General features: G+C 40.4%; 2 protein-coding genes across 6 annotated transcripts in view; one reads left to right on the top strand and one right to left on the bottom strand.

Annotated features, from left to right (window-relative positions):
• The window catches only part of tmtc1 (transmembrane O-mannosyltransferase targeting cadherins 1), a 102616-nt gene extending 85730 nt beyond the window's left edge, over window positions 1-16886 (bottom strand). For 2 of the 5 annotated variants that reach the window (XM_032590083.1, XM_032590087.1), the window contains exons 1-2: window positions 16446-16884; window positions 4760-4937 (exon numbers count right to left, since the gene is read on the bottom strand). In XM_032590083.1, coding sequence (XP_032445974.1) covers window positions 4760-4937; window positions 16446-16741 — 474 coding nt within the window. In that variant the 5' untranslated portion in view covers window positions 16742-16884. Of the gene's footprint in view, window positions 1-4759; window positions 4938-16445 lie in introns of all 5 variants that reach the window. The other 3 variants (XM_032590085.1, XM_032590084.1, XM_032590088.1) reach the window with 3 other exon arrangements.
• On the top strand, window positions 10668-13490 carry LOC116737101 (uncharacterized). The gene is made up of 5 exons (XM_032590098.1): window positions 10668-11455; window positions 11534-11939; window positions 12047-12202; window positions 12418-12510; window positions 12672-13490. Exons 2-5 carry the CDS (start codon window positions 11589-11591, stop codon window positions 12963-12965), a joined length of 894 nt encoding a protein of 297 aa, XP_032445989.1. The 5' UTR covers window positions 10668-11455; window positions 11534-11588; the 3' UTR covers window positions 12966-13490.
• Window positions 16887-18613: the final 1727 nt, after the last annotated feature.

The raw sequence follows: 18613 nt of genomic DNA, 5'->3' as shown, positions 1-18613 counted from the left end.
ACGCTGAAGGACCCTGCCCAAGTTGTCAACTATTGACCCTTCCCGTCAATATGTGACGCATGGTCAGAAATCGTTCCAACTCGTCAATATATGACGAGTTGGGAGTGAGAATGTGTTGCAAGTTCTAAGCCAAAAATGACTGATGGCAATGATCTTTTTCCATTATGACGGAAAAAGACGTAATGCCAACTGAAGCATCGTATTTAGATTGGTACGGTTGATTTGGATGATATTCTTGAGTTATTTCACTTTATGGGCCATGTTTTAATAATAATAATAGTCTTTATTGTCATTATAGAAACCATGCAATAAGTTATATGGATTATAACGAAATTGGGTGATAAATAGTGCCCTTATGACTACCGGGTATAAAACTGTTCTTTAGTCTGTTTGTCCTTGCTTTAATGCTCCTGTATCTGCAGCCAGATGGTAGCAGTTGGAACAAATTGTGACTGTGGTGTGAGGAGTTTTTTAAAATGTTCTTGGCTTTCTTGAGGCAGCGGGAACTGTGGAGTTCTTCAAGAGAAGGCAGAGAGCAGCTGATGGTCTTCTGGGCAGATTTTACAGAATTATTCCTTTGGGTGCAACCATAACCACCTGCATTACAACAAGAAAAAAGCTGAACCGGAAGCACACTTAACAGCAATATTTCACCATGTAGTGTAGACCAGTGGTCCCCAACCACCGGGACGCGGACCGGTACCGGTCCGCGGACCAATTGGTACCGGGCCGCGCAAGAAATAATGAACTACTTCCGGATCTTTTATTTTGAAAATCCTAAACCGGATTTTACCGGTTACGTCTTTGCGCATCAAAATTGAGCCAACTTGCAGCAGAATGAGTAACAAAATAACATCGGAGTACTGTGAACCCTCGCTATTTCGCGGTTCACCTTTCACGGTCTCGCTGCTTCGCGGATTTGCATCGTGCATTGTGTTCTGCATTCTGATTGGCTAAACAGTCTCTCCGCTTCTTCTCTACCTGTGTGTCAACAATGTTGCGGTTTAATATGTACACATACGTAAAACAGCTTGCCAAATTTAACATAATCGATGGTGGCATGTCGGTTTATAAGAATCTTTTTGCCCAGAAGAAAAAAGAGCGACAACAACTACAGATAACTATGTTCTTCTCTCGAAAAAACACACCTGAAAAGGGCTTTAGAAGAAAAAAAAAAAAACGTTACAGAGCGGAGTCAGACTGCAGCGGCTCAGTCAGAAGAGCAGTGAAATGCACGTGAGTCACTATTTGTCCTACTGTACTTTGTTTTGTTTTTTTTCATAATCATTTTTTATTTTTCTCCCGTTCTAATCCAATAACTCAGGTCGCGGTGGGGCGGCGCTGATCTCCGCAATTCGGGCACGGGAATCCGCTTTCAGTTCATATTAAAATTATTATTTTACAGTACAGTAGTTATTTGTAAAAAAAAAAAAAAAATTGTTTATACAGTACTTTTTATTTGTTAAACAAATGTTTGGGCCTGTAAAATGTTTTGTTCTTTGGTTTCAATGTATTATGGAATATTTTATTGTATAATAATTGTAAAAAAATAAAGGATCCTACTTCGCGAATTTTGCCTATCGCGGGTTCTTTTTAGACCTTATTACCTCCCAAGGGAATTCACCTCGATCATCCTCACTGCCGTGTACACCCCCCCGGATTCTAATGCCAAGCTAGCCATGAAAGAACTCTATGCGGCTATTAGCAAACACCAAACCAAATACCCCGAGGCTGCTTTTATTGTTGCAGGTGATTTCAATCACTCCAACTTGAAGACAGTTCTTCCCAGATTCCACCAACATGTCTCCTGCCACACCAGAGGAGACAAGACCCTGGACCATGTCTACTCCAATCTGGCTGGAGCCTACAATGTGACACCCCTCCCCAACATCGGACAATCAGACCATCTCTCCCTGTTCCTCACACCTCGGTACTTACCACTCATCCAACGTGTGAAACCTACCGTGAGGACAGTAAAGGTGTGGCCAGAGGGCTCAGACGCTGTGCTCCAGGACTGGTTCAGGAATACAAATTGAACTATTTTCCACCATACAGACTTGGATCAGTACGCCTCATCTGTACTGAACCATATTTCCACCACCATAGAACGTGTCACCACCTGCAAACGCATTACCATGTACCCCAACCAGAAACCCTGGATGAACCGAGACGTTCGTCTCCTGCTGAAGGCCCGCAACATCGCCTTCAGGTCAGGGGATGCACAGACTTACAGTGCAGCCAGGGCTGAGCTGAAGAAGGGAATCAAGAAGGTCAAACACCACTACAAAAGGAAGGTGGAGGATCATTTTTCTAACGCCAACCCCTGACGTATGTGGCAAGGCCTTCAGATTCTCACAGACTACAAGAACCCCAATACCACCCCCGCTTCTACTGATGTCTCCTTCCTCAACGAACTTAACAACTTCTATGCTCGTTTTGAGAGAGGGAATACCACAACTGCAACCAAAGCAGCTACCACCCCAGGCCAACAGCCACTGACTTTCCTCCCCACTGACGTAGGAGCGGCTCTGAGCAGGATTAAATCCCACAAGGCTGCGGGTCCTGATGGCATACCTGGACGTGTCCTCAGAACGTGCTCTGGGGAGCTGGCAGGAGTGCTGACGGACATCTTCAACCTGTCCCTGGCCCGCGCTGTGGTACCGACGTGCTTCAAGCCTACCTCCATTGTCCCAATCCCCAAGAATCCCAACCCAACCAGACTCAATAACTACCGCCCGGTAGCCCTTACCCCCATCATTACCAAGTGCTTGGAGCGGCTGGTCCTAGCACACCTCAGATCCTGTCTCCCCCCCACACTAGACCCCCACCAATTTGCATACAGGCAGAACAGGAGCACAGAGGATGCAGTCTCTATAGCGCTGCACTCTGTCCTTTCTCACTTGGACAGTAAGAACACTTACGCCAGACTGCTGTTCTTAGATTTTAGTTCAGCATTCAACACTGTCATCCCATCACAACTCATTACCAAACTCACAGACCTCGGCATCAGTCCACTCATGTGTAACTGGTTGCTCGACTTCCTGACCAGTCGACCTCAACATGTCCGGCTGGACAACCACTTCTCATCCACCATCATCATAAACACCGGAGTGCCACAAGGCTGTGTGATGAGTCCCTTCCTCTACTCCCTTCTTCACCTACGACTGCAGACCTTGATGATGGCTCTAACGCCATCATCAAGTTCGCAGACGACACCACGGTGATCGGCCTCATCAGAGATAATGACGAGGCCGCTTACAGCGAGGAGGTGGCTGAGTGGTGCGACAAAAACAACCTGCAGCTGAACACCGAGAAGACCAAGGAGCTTATCGTGGACTTCAGGAGGAACGCTGACCCACATCCACATAAGTTCCTGGGAGTCCACATCTCCGAGGACCTGACTTGGACGACCAGCTGCTCCAAACTCATTAAGAAGGCACATCAGCGCCTCTTCTTCATGAGGACCCTGAGGAAGAACCACCTGTCCTCAGAGATCCTCACGAACTTCTACCGCTGCACCATTGAGAGCATCCTCACCAACTGTATTACAGCTTGGTACGGGAACTGCTCTGTCTCCGACCGGCAGGCGCTGCAGAGGGTGGTGAAAACTGCCCAGTATATCGCCGGGGCACCGCTCCCTGCCATCAAGGACATCTACAGGAAGCGGTGTTTGAAAAGGGCCGGGAAAATCACAAAGGACTCCACTCACCCAGCACACACACTCTTTTCCCTCCTGCCCTCTGGGAGGCGTTACAGAAGCCTACGGACCAGAACCACCAGGCACCGGAACAGCTTCTTTCCCACAGCTGTCACACTTTTGAAAGCCTCCTGACATAAAACACAAACTATAAGGACTGTACTCCCCTATCCTCTCATACAACAATAACACATGGACTATTCTCACACACACACACACATCACGGACTGTTTTCTTCACACACACATACAACCTGTAAATTTTATCTGCCATTATTTATCTATAATCCATTCCCTAACATTCTTGTATATTCTGTATAATCTGTATAATCTGTGCATATAGCTCCCATATTTATATTTATACATAATATCTATATCTCTTGCTATAACCCCTTATAGTCCATACATACATAGTCTTGTACATCTGTAAATAAATATTTATATCTCGTAGAGCACTTCTGGATAGATGCAAACTACATCTCGTTGCTTGTACTTGTGACAGTGCAATGACAATAAAGTTGAATTCTATTCTATTCTTTTAACACAGCTGACTTAACTTTTTTTTAAATATAGTGATTTATCCACCCATCCATTGTTTAATACACTTATACTTGCAAGGGGTCAAGGGGAGCTGTGAAGCGGGGTATACCCTGGACAGGTAGCCAGTCCATCTCAAGGCAACACAAAGACAAACAACCATGTACACTCACCCCTTCACACCTAAACAGAATTTACAGAGACCAGTTAATCTAACAGTCATGTTTTTTGGACTGTGAGAGGAAGCAATGGCACAGGGAGAACATGCAAACTCCATACAGAAAGACCTCAGGCCGGGTCTTGAACCCAGGACCTTCAAAATACCTATTAATGAGTTTCATCTTAAAAACTACAATAGAGTTGAATGAATAAGCATCTGCTGAAAGGTAAATCATTTTCATTTTTTAAAACAGTTACATTCTAATGCTTGAAATTCTGTTCATCAGAAAACCCTTTTTTGCAAAAACGACTAATTAAAATTCTACAGAGTGTGATAGATGGAGAACAGGTATTGAACTGTACTCACCGCCTCCGTGTGAACAGGGTGCACAGCAAAGAGGAGTGCCGTGATGAAAGCCAGGCATGGGTTCTCAAACACGCAACGTTCACATGTGTACATGAGCAGGCAGGTAACGGCACAGTGCAAGCACACATTTATGATATGGAAATACAGAGGCGTCATGCCACCCAGGAGGATGTTCAACCTGATCAGAAGAAAAACAGATATAAAAACAGTCAATCAATAAAACTAGCTTGTAGGATAAAAATAGCCCCAATAAGTTTATGTGTTCGTAATCAACACATTAGTGTTTATATTAAGTAGTAATATGTTTTAACAGACTTCAAATATACAGGGACACAAACAGGTCACTTTCTGTAACACATCCACACACAGCTGGACATTTACAGTACAGGCAAAAAGTTTGCATACACTCATCATGGGCATTAATATCACATTGATTTTTATAATGATCAAATTGAACAGTTATTTTTTTTAAAGTGGTACAAAAGCAGACAAATTTAAAGGACTTCAAAAGTAATAGTCAAGTGCATATGATTGAATTTACAGCAGACTTTTATTATTATCATTAATAATAATAATAATAATAATGTTGTTTGGGGCCTTGAGCAGAGTTTGATTTATATTCAAATTTAAAAATACTTAATTCCAAAGGGAAATTAAATGTTGTAACTCATTAATTTTGATTTTTCAAAGAGTTATTCAAGATCATGATGGCTGTTGGCAGGAAAGATTTCTGAAGCTGAATCTGAAGAAGCCTCTGACTGAAAATGATCTGCCTTCCCAAGACAGTTGTGTGAAGAGGATGGTCAGTGTTGTCCATAATTTTCTTGATCCTATGACGAATCCTTCTTTGCATAATCATCTCCAGAGGGTATCCTACTCAGTTGCACATTCCTTAGGAACAGAGTGCACTGTTTGTAAATACTCCATAGTTTATCCTGCAACTTTTTCTTTATTGTACCATGTTACCTTTAATTTGTGTTTTATGTTTTATCTATGCGTGAACCTAAATGCTTCAGTTGTCTGTCATTTTGCTGTTGTTGCACTGGAGTTTCTCCTGTTGTCAGATAATAAAACATATGTCTACTATATGATATTCTCAATGCATCCATTTTCTAACCCCCTTATCCCAGTGGGGTTAGGAGGGATGCTGGTGATTATCTCCAGTGGTCAACAGGTCACCCTGGACAGTTCACCAGTCCATCGCAGGGCAACACAGAGACAAACGGGACAAACAATCCTGCACATATACACTCACACCTATGGAGAATTTAGAGAGACCAATTAACCTGACAGTCATGTTTTTGAACTGTGGGAGGAAGCTGGATATACGATATTCTATTCTTCTAAAATGGATATTTTTAGAAGAATAATTGGTTAAGAATAGATAAAATAGATATCAGTTCTCTAATTAAATGTTATGAACTCTTTGCTATACAGGACATGAAAATTAACAATAAACCTGAAGAAAACAAGAGTGGTATTTTATCCATGGCTGAATGTCTGCATAGGTCTAAAACTTACAAGTACTTACATTTTGTCTTTAATTTACATGACTATTCAAGTTATTTATAATTGTGTACGTTTCAATGGTAAAAAAAATGAGAAAAAGTGTTGGTATACATATAAAGTATTATGTCTGTTTTAAATAATTCCTTCTGTTTATGTAACTTCCACATTCGTATGCTTGTGTTTTTAATCTACATTTATGTGCTATAACATCTGATTACTTCTCCCAGGGAACAGAAGAAGGGGAATCCAAAATACAAGTCAAGTTGGTTAATTTGTACTTTGTACAACATCATTCTATCCACTCACTGTTTAGCTTCTTCCCGGAGAATCTTCAATGTAAGAAAGTGAGAAAATATGTCCAGTACTTATAACCATTACTGGATTCTTTTTTGCAGTTTTTCTTTGAATATTATGAGTTTAAGCTCCCAATCAATACAACTGGTGACCAAAATGTGTAAACATGGAAGGTTTGATCAAAACTAGGAAAACTCTGATTAGAAGGAACACAGCTTTATTCATTTTCAGTGTAACTTCAACACCATATGAATCACAATTAAACATATAGAGAAGTTAAAAACAACAGATTATTAATCCACTTCACATCTGTAGGAACCTCAGCCACCTTTTCCTAAATTAGAAAGTGACCACTTTCAAATAAATGCCAACAAAACCAATGGAGCCAACAAAACCTTAAAAGGAAAAAAAAAATTGTTGGTCATCTTATAACTTTACTCAATGTCTATGCTCCTAATACTGATTTACTTAATTTTATAATCGAAAAAGGTTTATTGTTTAATCAATATTGTGATGGCCTGGGAGTCTTGGCAGGTGATTTCAATTGCATAATTGATCCTGAATTGGATAAATCCTCCACAGCGTATGTATCCAACCGCAAAGCCCGCGTTGTTCTTAAAGGACTATGTTCAGATACAATTACTGGTCGATGTGTGGCGTCTGCTGAATCCTGAAGTAAAAGACTACTCTTTTTTTTATCCACATACTCATAAGTCAGACTTGATTATTTTTTTATCCCTAAAATTTGTCTGCATTCTGTTCTATCTTGCTCCATGGGCTCTTTCAGATCATGCTCATTAATTAAGGCATTTATTTAAGTTTGTTTTTCAATTTTAAAACTTAATGAGATGTCTTCTAATAGGAACATAATAGAGAGCTACATTCAACTCTAACTCACAATTATTAGTACTATACAAGGCTCCTATGTGACCACACATACAGCCAAAGGGATGGAACAGACTTTGGCCTTTCCTCTGCCTCATTCACAATTCAATACAGACAGCTGCTTGTGGAGAAAGTATTAATCCTCATTAACTATTTTATCCATTTCATGCATTTAGCTTTTTAGGAATACATCCACATTAGGGAGCTCGGAGTACATTCTTCTCAAAACGTCCTGGTATTCGCAAGGCTGCTGGTGGATCTACACACGCTGAAGAAATGTCTGCAGTGACCTTTGTTTGATGGGTCAAGATGAGTTCAGTAATGAATAGCAAGAATTATGACGTGCATGGCAGTATTTATGTCAGGTTATTATTACACATGATTCACCAGTTTATTACATTCATTGGTCTTTACTATTCTGGTATTATGTTATTATTCTGGACAGATAGTCCACACATTCTTTGAAGACTTTGAATTAATGAGTTAGATTACTTTATTTAATTTTTTAATTATAAAGTAGTTTTGAATTTTAATTAAAGATATCAGAAAATGCCATTGTGATTAAGAATGTGCAGACTATTTTATCTCAGAATGTAAGCTAGTCCATACTGTTTATTTTATTGTCTTTATCTCTCTTTTGTCATTACTTTGTCTTTATGATTGCATTGTGTGCATTGTTATAACTCTTGAAAATATCTTTACTATCTCATCTTCTTTTGCATACATACATACACACACACACACACATACTGTACATCCATCCATCAATCTCAGTGACGTGCGGTCAGGGGAGGCAAGTGAGGCTGAGCCTCACCTGTCATCATGGAGAAATAATATATAATGATAAAAAATAGCAATAGAAACTATTTTATTATATATTATCTTTTCACTATGACAGGTGAGGCAGAGCCTCTCTCTCTCTCTATATATATATATATATATATATATATATATATATATATACACGTGCGATCAGGGGAGGCAGGTGAGGCTCTGCCTCCGCTGTCAAAATGAAAAGATAATATGTATAATAAAAGTTTATATTGCTATTGTTCACCTTGTGGTTTGTACTATAAAGTACCTATTTTTCATTTAGCTTAACCAATTCTGATTATTTTTTCTTCAAAATCACCGAGCTGCTGCATTCTGGATCACTTGAAGATGCTGCATCAGGGATTTATCCATATATAATTTATCAATTTATAATAATAAATTATAATGATAATAATAATTTATTATTATTGTAATAATAAATTACAATAATTCAATTGCAATGAAATAAAGGCATGGATAATTCCTTCAAAATCCTTATAACAAAAATAAGATTTCACCTTTGCTAAAATCCGCAGGAGGTAACAATGGAACTAATTGGTTTGGCAAATTTTAAACAGCTATCAAAGATAACACCAAGATTTCTGGCAGAGGTCTGACAAAATGGAGGTAAAGAACCAAGTATTGAGTCTGGATTTTAAGTACAAATGTTTTGACCAAATAATGATTTGAGTTTTGCTATGATGGAGATGAAGAAAATTTATGTCCATCCCTGATCTAATTTCAGCTAAGCATTCTATTAATACCTGTACAGTCATTTTTACCATTTAGCAGTTTTAGGGGCATATAAATCTGGCCGTCTTCCGCAAAGCTAATAATCTGGCCAAACAAAAATCAGAAATTCTGAAAAATGACATTCAGCATTGTCTAAGCGCAATTGCAAATCTGAAAATGAAGATTTCAGTGAACCAATACCAAAAGCTGGACGAGGATATGAGAATTACAGCAGACTGTTTATGACTAACAAGTAGTTTATTAAATAAAGCTTTGCCAGCTCAGTGACCTTCATTGACAACCACAATATCTTTTGGGGGTGTTATCTCTTAAAACAAGACAGATCCGCTCTTAATCAAGTTGGGAAATGGTTTTCACTGCTAATCTCTTCAACACTGTTAATGCCGGGCCTCAAACCCAGGACAATATAAACAACGAGATCACTGTTCCAGCAAAGATTGTAGAAGAACAAGCACATACACTGAAAAAAGTGATTTTGGAGAGTGGTAAATATGATCTATACAAATCATATAAAATTTAATTAATTTTTTCAGTCAGCCAAGAAATTATAAAATAATGGGTAAATTATACACATGCTACCCATTCGTTAACATTAAAAACCATTACATAGGAAAATACAGTAAAATATACCCCCGAATCTTAAGTACGGTGCTCCAAAGTTGCGCATGCGTCAGACCGCGTTTTTGAACGAGCAGGACAGGGAACTCTGCGTCGTTTCTGCCATCGAACCGTGAGCTGAAGGTAAGCTATTTACATAGGTGTGCTGTGAATAATAGCGCGAAGGCAAATTGTAATATTTGAAATGATGAGATGTTACACTTCACTTATATTCAATGTGCATCTGTGTAACATGCCATTACTCGAAATCAAAGTTTGAATCTGTCCCTGGCGCCACCATGGCAACTGCAGGTAAGTTGCAATGAAATGTTCGCGGTGTGCTTTTTACATTAGCCAGCATGTATGACTGTCTGACCGCTGGTTTTAAGGTTAGAAACTAGTCAATGCCAGCTTTTTCTAATATATTGAATGGGCGGCTGTTTAGGCAACACATAGGCTGTAAAGGGGATAGTTCAGCTTTTGCCGAGTGGTTAAGGTATAATGGTCATTAAGTATCTGCAGGCCTCTGCTCCCACATCACGCTGCACCGAGACACAGGCAGTAAATACACTGCTGTCAATGAGGAACAATTCATTTGTGTATTTTCGCCGCTCATGAGAAGTCCCGTCTTAAAATACTACTATACTAACATGTCGCCAACATATGAAATGACTGACGTGTTTTCTGTTGTTTGCCTGTTAGCTCCGTTAGCTCCCTTAACATGGCTGCTAGAGTCGGTCTCCGCCGCGGTCTGTTTAAAAACAAAATGATCCGCTCTCCAGATTACCTGCATGCCTGCGTACGTGTGTCTCTGTTGTTAAAGTTTAGCGTTACTTCTCAGAGTTTTATTTTTACAATCGGGACTCTGAAGACTCATGTAAAGATGACGTGTCGCACGTCTTTTCCGGTCAGTCATCATGGAAACAGGACGCTCATCTAGCGTGCTGATGTGGACCAGAGTGGAAACAAACATGTTGTAAAATGAAAACAAAGTACCACTGTATCCAACCTTTATGTGTGTAAACACCCACTGTTGCTGCACCTAATTTTTCTAAAGGAATTGTGTGTTCAAGTAAAACATTTTAGAATTGATTTTATATTATATTGGGTATTGTTAAAACGTCAGTGCTTAATAAATGTTTTCAGAATCTTGTAATATTGTTTATGAAGCATATTACATCTATGAATATGATCTATGAAACTAATTCTATGAAGAATGAATATTAATCTATGCAATTACATTGCCTTTATTTTAGTGAGGTAAGTACAGTTGTTTCTGCACAACAGAACCTTGTCAGACAGACAGACTGCTCTGATCAGAGGAGCACAGAGAAACTATGCAAAATATTTACCTTATGTTTAGTTTCTACCTTCATTAAAGAGCCTCAGACTAATTGTGATGTTAGATAAATGACTTGTAACTTGTTGGTTGTTAAAGGGAGAGTGGAGGCTCAATTTCACATCATGGTTTAAAACCAAACCTGCATGATCAGAATCTTGGACCCGGTGTCACAGCTCTCGTCTCTGCGGCATCACAATTCTGGGCCCCGTAAAGCATAATCTCTTGTTTATGAGGTTGTTCATGAGGTTAACATGAAGATAATAACCTCTGAACTATACATTAGCCCTTATATATTTCTTCTCCCAGGTACATGTCTGATCATTTCTTTTTCTCTTATTTCTGTTGCAGTCAGAGTCTTTGTATGTGGACACTCAGTATTTGCCCTCTCTTCAGTTCCTCTTGTCTGTTCTCCACAAGCAGGGACTCACTGATAGACCACTCTGCTTCCAGTTCTGGGGCTGACACACTCTCCCACGTCCCCACACCCAGTGTATCCTGTACAGGTATGCAAGTTTGCTAAATAAAATAATTAACATTGACCTTAAAGGTGTAGTTACCTTAACCAAGTTTCCATGTCTTAGGGAACCGGGATCATTTGCAGGCTTATATGGCTGGCAGCAGCGCATAAAATACAAGATGCACAATTACCGGGCCAAGCTAAGATCTCGAAAATATTCTTACCCGGAAATTGAAATCAACACCTTAAAAAGGAAGCATCCAGCTGATGCAGTGCCATCAAAAAATGTAAAAAAGCCCAAAAAAGCAGAGGTTAATTACCTCCCTGCGCACCTTACTGGTGAAAGCCAAGAGACACTGGAGAAAGAGAGGCTTGAATTAATTTGTGAAATAACAAAGAAAAACAATGCAAAGATAATTGCAGATAAAATGAATAAAACTTTCTCTAGCCGAAGAGTTGAAGTAGTCAGCCTATGCCCCTCTGTGATTGTGCTTAAAGAAAGGTGGCCAGCATTATTCACTGAGGCTCAGGTGAGAATGTATTTATAATTTTTCCTTCCCATCAAGAAACATTCATGTGATTACTATGAGATCTGGTCTGTCATTTAAATTTTTATTTGTGTCCTTTTATTTCCTAGATCAAGGAAGAGTTCAGACGTATCACGACAGTTTCCTTGGAGGAGACATTCATGCTAAAGCTTGATGAGTACACACCAAGTCTTATGCAGCTTATGCGTGCTAAAGGAGGGGCTGCTGGTTCCAAGATGCACCCTCTGTTGGACACTTTAAATGACATATGTTATTTAACTTTTTTTCACAAATATGTCATTATTGATATACGTGAATTAAAAGTGAATTAATTTGTAAAGAATTGCTTTGTTGTGCACAAAGTTGAGCTCCTTACCAACTTAAACTACCCTTTGGTTTTTAAGCAATTGGGTGTTAGTGTATGTAATTCTCTCCCCACTCTCCACTAACAGTCTTTTCACTAAATTGTATCTCCCTACAGACACAGAGCATTGAGAAAAAAAGGGATGCAGTTGTCTGCTGCCTCATTAACTACCTTGGTGAAAGACAAGAAGATCTTTTCCATGACTGCCAGGTATGTCATTGATAACAGATGATTGATTAACTCAAGGGATCCTCTCCCCTTTTGGTCACTCCCCTCTGCTCTCCTTTAGATAAGTTGAAATGTATTGAAACAGCATATTCAATAAAATTAAAAATGTGTATCTTTTTTGTTTCTTTCTTTTTAACATGTAGGGATGTGAGGACTACACAGACAAAACAATGAAGGTGATCGTGATGCACAACATCATGGCTGAGGAGGATCCATCAGATGTGTCGATTGTGATTGAGGGAAACCAAGTGATGGAAGGATGTGGAAGCCGAACAAAGGCATGTGTACTGCTGATGGGACTGATATATGCCCTCAACCTTGACTATCCAAAGCAGCTCAAGAACACATTTGAAGCTTTTCAAAAACTTTTTTTGGAACTTGATGGGGCAAAACTACTGAAGAAGGTCCACAGCCTCAAAAACAAGCTCATGCAATAGACATACATTTCCCCTCTTGTTCCAAGAGGATCTTTTGTCTGGACAGAGAGTTTTAATGGAGTATAGTTTTATATTTTTGTTCTCTTCCCTCCTCTGCTCCACACACAGACACAGAAATATATGTACCGATGGATACACAAGTATGTTGCAGCCTCTCTCAGTTTTTTGTTGTGTATAAATACACCTGCAGATTTCAGATTTGCTCAGTCACTGTTGTGTGAGGCCGAAGAAACACAAGTAAGAGTTTAGATACAAGAAAATCTTCATGTGATTGGACATCCCTTGCACCTCTGCTCTGATCACCTCATTTCTCCTTTTCTCTGATCAACTCCTTTCTTATTGAGCAGTCTGGATGTTCTAAAGCAGGGATATGTTTTATTGTCCAACATTACTGAAACAACAGTTGAAGTTGTTAGGTTATAACGCAGGTTCATTATTTGAAATGTTGTGTGACACTGTTGTGCTGCAGTTTATTCTGTGTTTTTGTTTTTGATGACTTTATGGATTAAAAACATTGAGAAGGTGTACGATCTGAATGTCTTTTTTGGGGGTACATCTTACCTTCTCTGAATAAGTAATAGTTATTAACTGATTTTAATTAACTTTGATTTGTAATTATCAGGTATTACCTACTAGCAAACAAGACATAGTTTTACCTAATTTAACTGAGTAAGTAGCTGTTGAATATATACATAAATATGAGGTAAGTTTACCCAATTTCCTTAAGTATTTCATATATTTTTTGTTCAGTTACTTTATACTCAATATATGGAATTGAATTTACCCCAAAAGAGTCAATGCCAGAGGTGTGACCAAGTCACTGTGTTGCAAGTCTCACGTCTCTGTCCTCAAGTCCGAGTCAAGTCTCAAGTAAAGACAGGCAAAAGTCGAGTCAAGTCTCAAGTCAGGAACCTTTAATTTCAAGTCATTTCGAGTCGTTTTTATTTTTTTTTTTTTAATAATTTGCAATTATGCATAAAATTCAAATATTAGACCATTTGTTCTTTTTAAAATATGTATTTGAGGTTCATTTGTGATCCTCTTATTCATCTGGTGAATACCTTACAGATGTCAGAAAATAAATTACAGCCTTTCATGAATTACATTTGACTTCAGTTTACTCCTTCTATTCATAAATAAACATCAACACTACAACAATCATAGTTTTCAAAAAATGAAATAAGTATAAATGAAGTTATCACAAGTAAACTCAGGAAGGTCTGGTGCATTTATTTTTCTGCTTTTATTTCTAAGTATGTTAGTTTCAGTCCTCCGTAAATATGGGACAGCTATTCTAAACACAAAATTTATTTGGGACAGTCACTGTATTTGGTCTTTTTTTTTTTTTCCCAGCAAAGCTATACTACTTGGAAATGGGTTCTGTGCGACATGTGACAGTCACGCTGGTCAGTGCATTAAGTCAAAAACAGTTGACTTAATGCACTGACTGCAGTAAACAATATATTGTCAATATAATTTCCCAACGTAGATGTCTTCAAATACACCAACCATCCTTAGATGATACTAGACCCGGCTCATCATCATGATGGGACAGAGAGACTCTGTTCCCTGTGTTCAGGTCCAGAATCTGCTTTCTGTTCCGGAGCCCCGCTCACTATCCACCGGCTTCCTGAGCTAACACGGTGCACATTATTTGTGGAGGCATTTGAAGGACCGGATTTATGGTAAATCATCACCAATTTAACCCGGAGTACACATGCTAACACGAAGTTAGCTAAAGTCAACTATCTTACAGCAAAAGAAAAGTGCCACCTACCGATCTTTGTGAAGCTTCAAATGCCGGACAAAGTTGGACGTCGTGGCATCTCCATCCGATATTCTCTTCTTGCATGTTTTACAAGTTGCAGTTCGTTTTTTAGTCGAAAGTTCATAACCTACGTAGCCAAAAGAAATTACTCGCGGAAGCATATTCGAGCGGTTATTTCGTATTTCGTTCCCTGAGCTCTGTAGCTTTGCCGCGTTTTTTTAAACGTCCAAATCCTGTTAATTTGATTGGTTCTGCTGCAGCTACGTACACATACATACATAAGGAGAGAGGAAAAACATAGTGACGGTCTGCGCATATTGATACGGAATGAGTGAAATTAATTAATGACGCCACTTTATAAATAATGTGTTTTAAATTTTAAGACTTTGAGTAAAAAATATCAAGTCTTTTCAAGTAAACAGCTTCAAGTCGAGTCAAGTCCCAAGTCAATGGCATGAAAGTCAAAGTCAAGTCCGAGTCTTTGAGCATTTTTTCAAGTCAAGTCTCAAGTCCTGATTTTAACGACTCAAGTCTGACTCGAGTCCAAGTCATGTGACTCGAGTCCCCACCTCTGGTCAATGCAAATTGTTACCTCAGATTTATTAGGTAAATTCTATAGATGAGTTTTTTCAGTGTAGCCAGCAAGCGCAAACAGTTTCCAAACAAACTTAAATGAACTTCAAGGCTTCAGCTGGAAACAAAGTTATTGTGGGTGTAACCTCGATAATCGTGATCGGGTACTAGCTCAATTCAAACACTTCTGCGTTGTGTGAATAAGGGCCAGAAGACAGAATTAGATGAAACATTGATAATCTGTACGGAACAGAATATGGACTGATCAGGAATCAGGTTCATCACAGCGGGTACAGCACCTTACGAGGAATAGCATTTCATGTTAGCATCAAACTAACATAACATCTTACCGAGCGTTAAACTCAGTGCACCTACTTCGGGCCCATCTCTCATGACCTGGCAACGAGATGTCTGTGTTCACTATATTTAACACTGCCAACCACCAGGAGGGGGTGCTGTTTCAACCATTACACATGAACCCAAACTTGGAAGTAATGAAAAGTGGAATTCTATACATTAACTATGTTACATTGGCTCCACATCCCTCACTCCTTCAATATCCTGGGAGATGAGACTGTTGCAAATCGATGGACAGCAGTCTCCCTCGATACCAACTGGAAACGGAGCTGAGGGGGGAGATTTCAACATCAGGTTTACATGGACATATCGCCTGATCACCGAGCCCCAAAAGTTAAGGAAATCGGCTGGCCAATAAATACATCCTATATTGCATATAGGATATGATGTAAACAGAACAGTCAGAGATGCAATAAGTTTAGCACGTGTGTGAATAATCTAATCATCTGACTGTTGATTGCAGCCTGTCCACATTAGCAGCAGAAATAGAAGACCCCCAAAACCAAATTTCCCTAAGGACCCCATGAGGGCTTGGGCCGGCCCTGCCTCAGAGTTTGGGGTGTTCGCTTGGAAGAATGTGGAGTTTGTCCCTTAAGTTTCACGGTGTTTCTACTGAGTTTTTAGAACCCAATTTATGTCGCATTTACGGTCCCCGCTGAGAAATGGTTCCCAATTGTTCATTAAAACACTGATATGGAATGTGGTATAGTAGTAACATGACGAAATTCAGCCACAACGTAAGTGACAACAACCCAAAGCGAGGGGTTGGAGTGAGAACTTACTTGAAGGTAAGGATGCATAAAGGTCGGTAGGACTTGTGGCTAGTGTTGTCCGCCATCCTTTTCCCCCAGAAATCGTTCCTGAAGATGTTCCGCAAACTGGAGCCCGGTCGGACATCGGGATTGTTTACGATAGCCCACACATCATCGTGCACTAACTCCCCGTAGAGAGAGTTGCTGTAGCACAGCGAGCACAGAACGAGCAGCGCGACGTAGCAAGCTGCAGCCCACGCCACTTCCAACTGGAGAAGCAGCCGCCCCTGCTGGTGGCCTTTCTTCTCTCGCCCCGAAACAGTCATGTCGGGCCTGGTTTCCACCGCGGCACCGCTTGACTGAGGTGAAAGTCAAACACGCCAGAAAATACGACCATACCGTCGGGCAGGCAGCGGCTGAGTTTGCCGAGGTCAGACAGTGTGGATGTGTTGTGCTGCCTTCAGGTTCAGTCCGAAAATGTAGGCAATTTGGAACATTAGCGCCGGCATGTGCTGCATACTCCTACTAGAAAATGTAAAACTTACTCCTTTCAGTTTTTCCTGAATTAAATTTGGCTGATTGGCTGTTCTCATTTTAATTATGAGTAATTAATTATTAATGATTTTAATTCCATGTATTTGTTCAATAACCCACTGATCCCAATATCGGCGTTTATTAGTATTACATGCTTTCATTCCCCATTTAGAGAAATGTTGTAAAAATGCATATGAAAACAAAACTTTGTTTTAAGTTAATGCTAATAAACTAAAGCAGCATGACGTTGATTTTGCTGTATAGCTATAAGGCCACTTGCCTTACGTAGATGAATTGGGATGAGAGCTGGATGGAAGCTGTGTATAAGTGACAGTGTTAATTCTGCGAGCCAAAGTGGAGCACTTGAATGCGACATCTTCATTGAGCTCGAGACTTTCTTACGCATGCGCAAATATATGCTACCCCTGGCTTGAGAACTGCGGCAGTTGTAGAGAAGTCTGTGCATACCGAGGGCGAGGGCTGAGAGCAGGCAGTGTGAGCGCCACCAACTTATCGACTCCACATGAGCAGCAACACAGCAGAACAAATGATCAGCCTCTGTTTCTCCACGCTGGAGTACGAAGTATTCGAGTGGACATGGGGATTTAGAATGTGTTTCACTTAGTGACAAAGTAGCTAAAATAAATGGGCTTTTCAATATTCTAATTTACTCAATGGGTCTGTACTGCAAATAACTGAAGGAACAAATACATACAGCCACATGCACCCTTATAAAAATAAGTGACATTTACTTTAATATAATTAGCTTTAGATTTTTCAGTAAAAAGCTCATTTATTTCAGTCACGCAATTCACTAAGTGGAACACGTTATGGATAAAATAAAATACACAGACATATGTTTTTTAGCATCTGTAAGTCATAATAATTTTCATCTTCCAGAACATAACATGACTTTTTTTTTTGAAAGAGTAGAGTATTACATCTGACAATTAAATATTTAAATATAGAAATGTAACCTTTTTTTCCATCCATCCATCCATCCATCCATCTTCTTCCGCTTATCCGGGGTCGGGTCGCGGGGGTAGCAGCTTCAGAAGGGAGGCCCAGACTTCCCTCTCCCCGGCCACTTCTTCTAGCTCTTCCGGGGGAATCCCGAGGCGTTCCCAGGTCAGCCGAGAGACATAGTCCCTCCAGCGTGTCCTGGGTCTTCCCCGGGGCCTCCTCCCGGTGGGACGTGCCCGGAACACCTCACCAGGGAGGCGTCCAGGAGGCATCCTGACCAGATGCCCGAGCCACCTCAACTGGCTCCTCTCGATGTGAAGGAGCAGCGGCTCTACTCTGAGTCCCTCCCGGATGACTGAGCTTCTCACCCTATCTCTAAGTGAGAGCCCAGCCACCCTACGGAGAAAACCCATTTCGGCCGCTTGTATCCGCGATCTCGTTCTTTCGGTACTGACCCAAAGCTCATGACCATAGATGAGGGTGGGAACGTAGATCGACCGGTAAATCGAGAGCTTCGCTTTTTGGCTCAGCTCTCTCTTCACCACGACGGACCGGTACAGCGCCCGCTTGACGGCAGACGCTGCGCCAATCCGCCTGTCGATCTCCCGCTCCCTTCTTCCCCCATTCGTGAACAAGATCCCGAGATACTTGAACTCCTCCACTTGGGGCAGGACACCCCCCCTGACCCGGAGAAGGCACTC

Source organism: Xiphophorus hellerii, chromosome 17 (genome assembly GCF_003331165.1).
Source record: "Xiphophorus hellerii strain 12219 chromosome 17, Xiphophorus_hellerii-4.1, whole genome shotgun sequence".
Lineage (NCBI taxonomy): Eukaryota > Metazoa > Chordata > Actinopteri > Cyprinodontiformes > Poeciliidae > Xiphophorus > Xiphophorus hellerii.
Note: the sequence above shows the minus strand (reverse complement) of the source record. Positions and strands in the feature narration are given on the sequence as shown.

What these genes read in the sequence shown, in the direction of transcription:
- LOC116737101 (XM_032590098.1), top strand. Translation starts at nt 11,589, where the DNA reads ATGCACAATTACCGGGCCAAGCTAAGATCTCGAAAATATTCTTACCCG. An exon ending in CATTATTCACTGAGGCTCAG is followed by an intron (nt 11,940 to 12,046) that starts GTGAGAATGTAT and finishes TTTATTTCCTAG; the next exon opens with ATCAAGGAAGAGTTCAGACG. An exon ending in TGTTGGACACTTTAAATGAC is followed by an intron (nt 12,203 to 12,417) that starts ATATGTTATTTA and finishes ATCTCCCTACAG; the next exon opens with ACACAGAGCATTGAGAAAAA.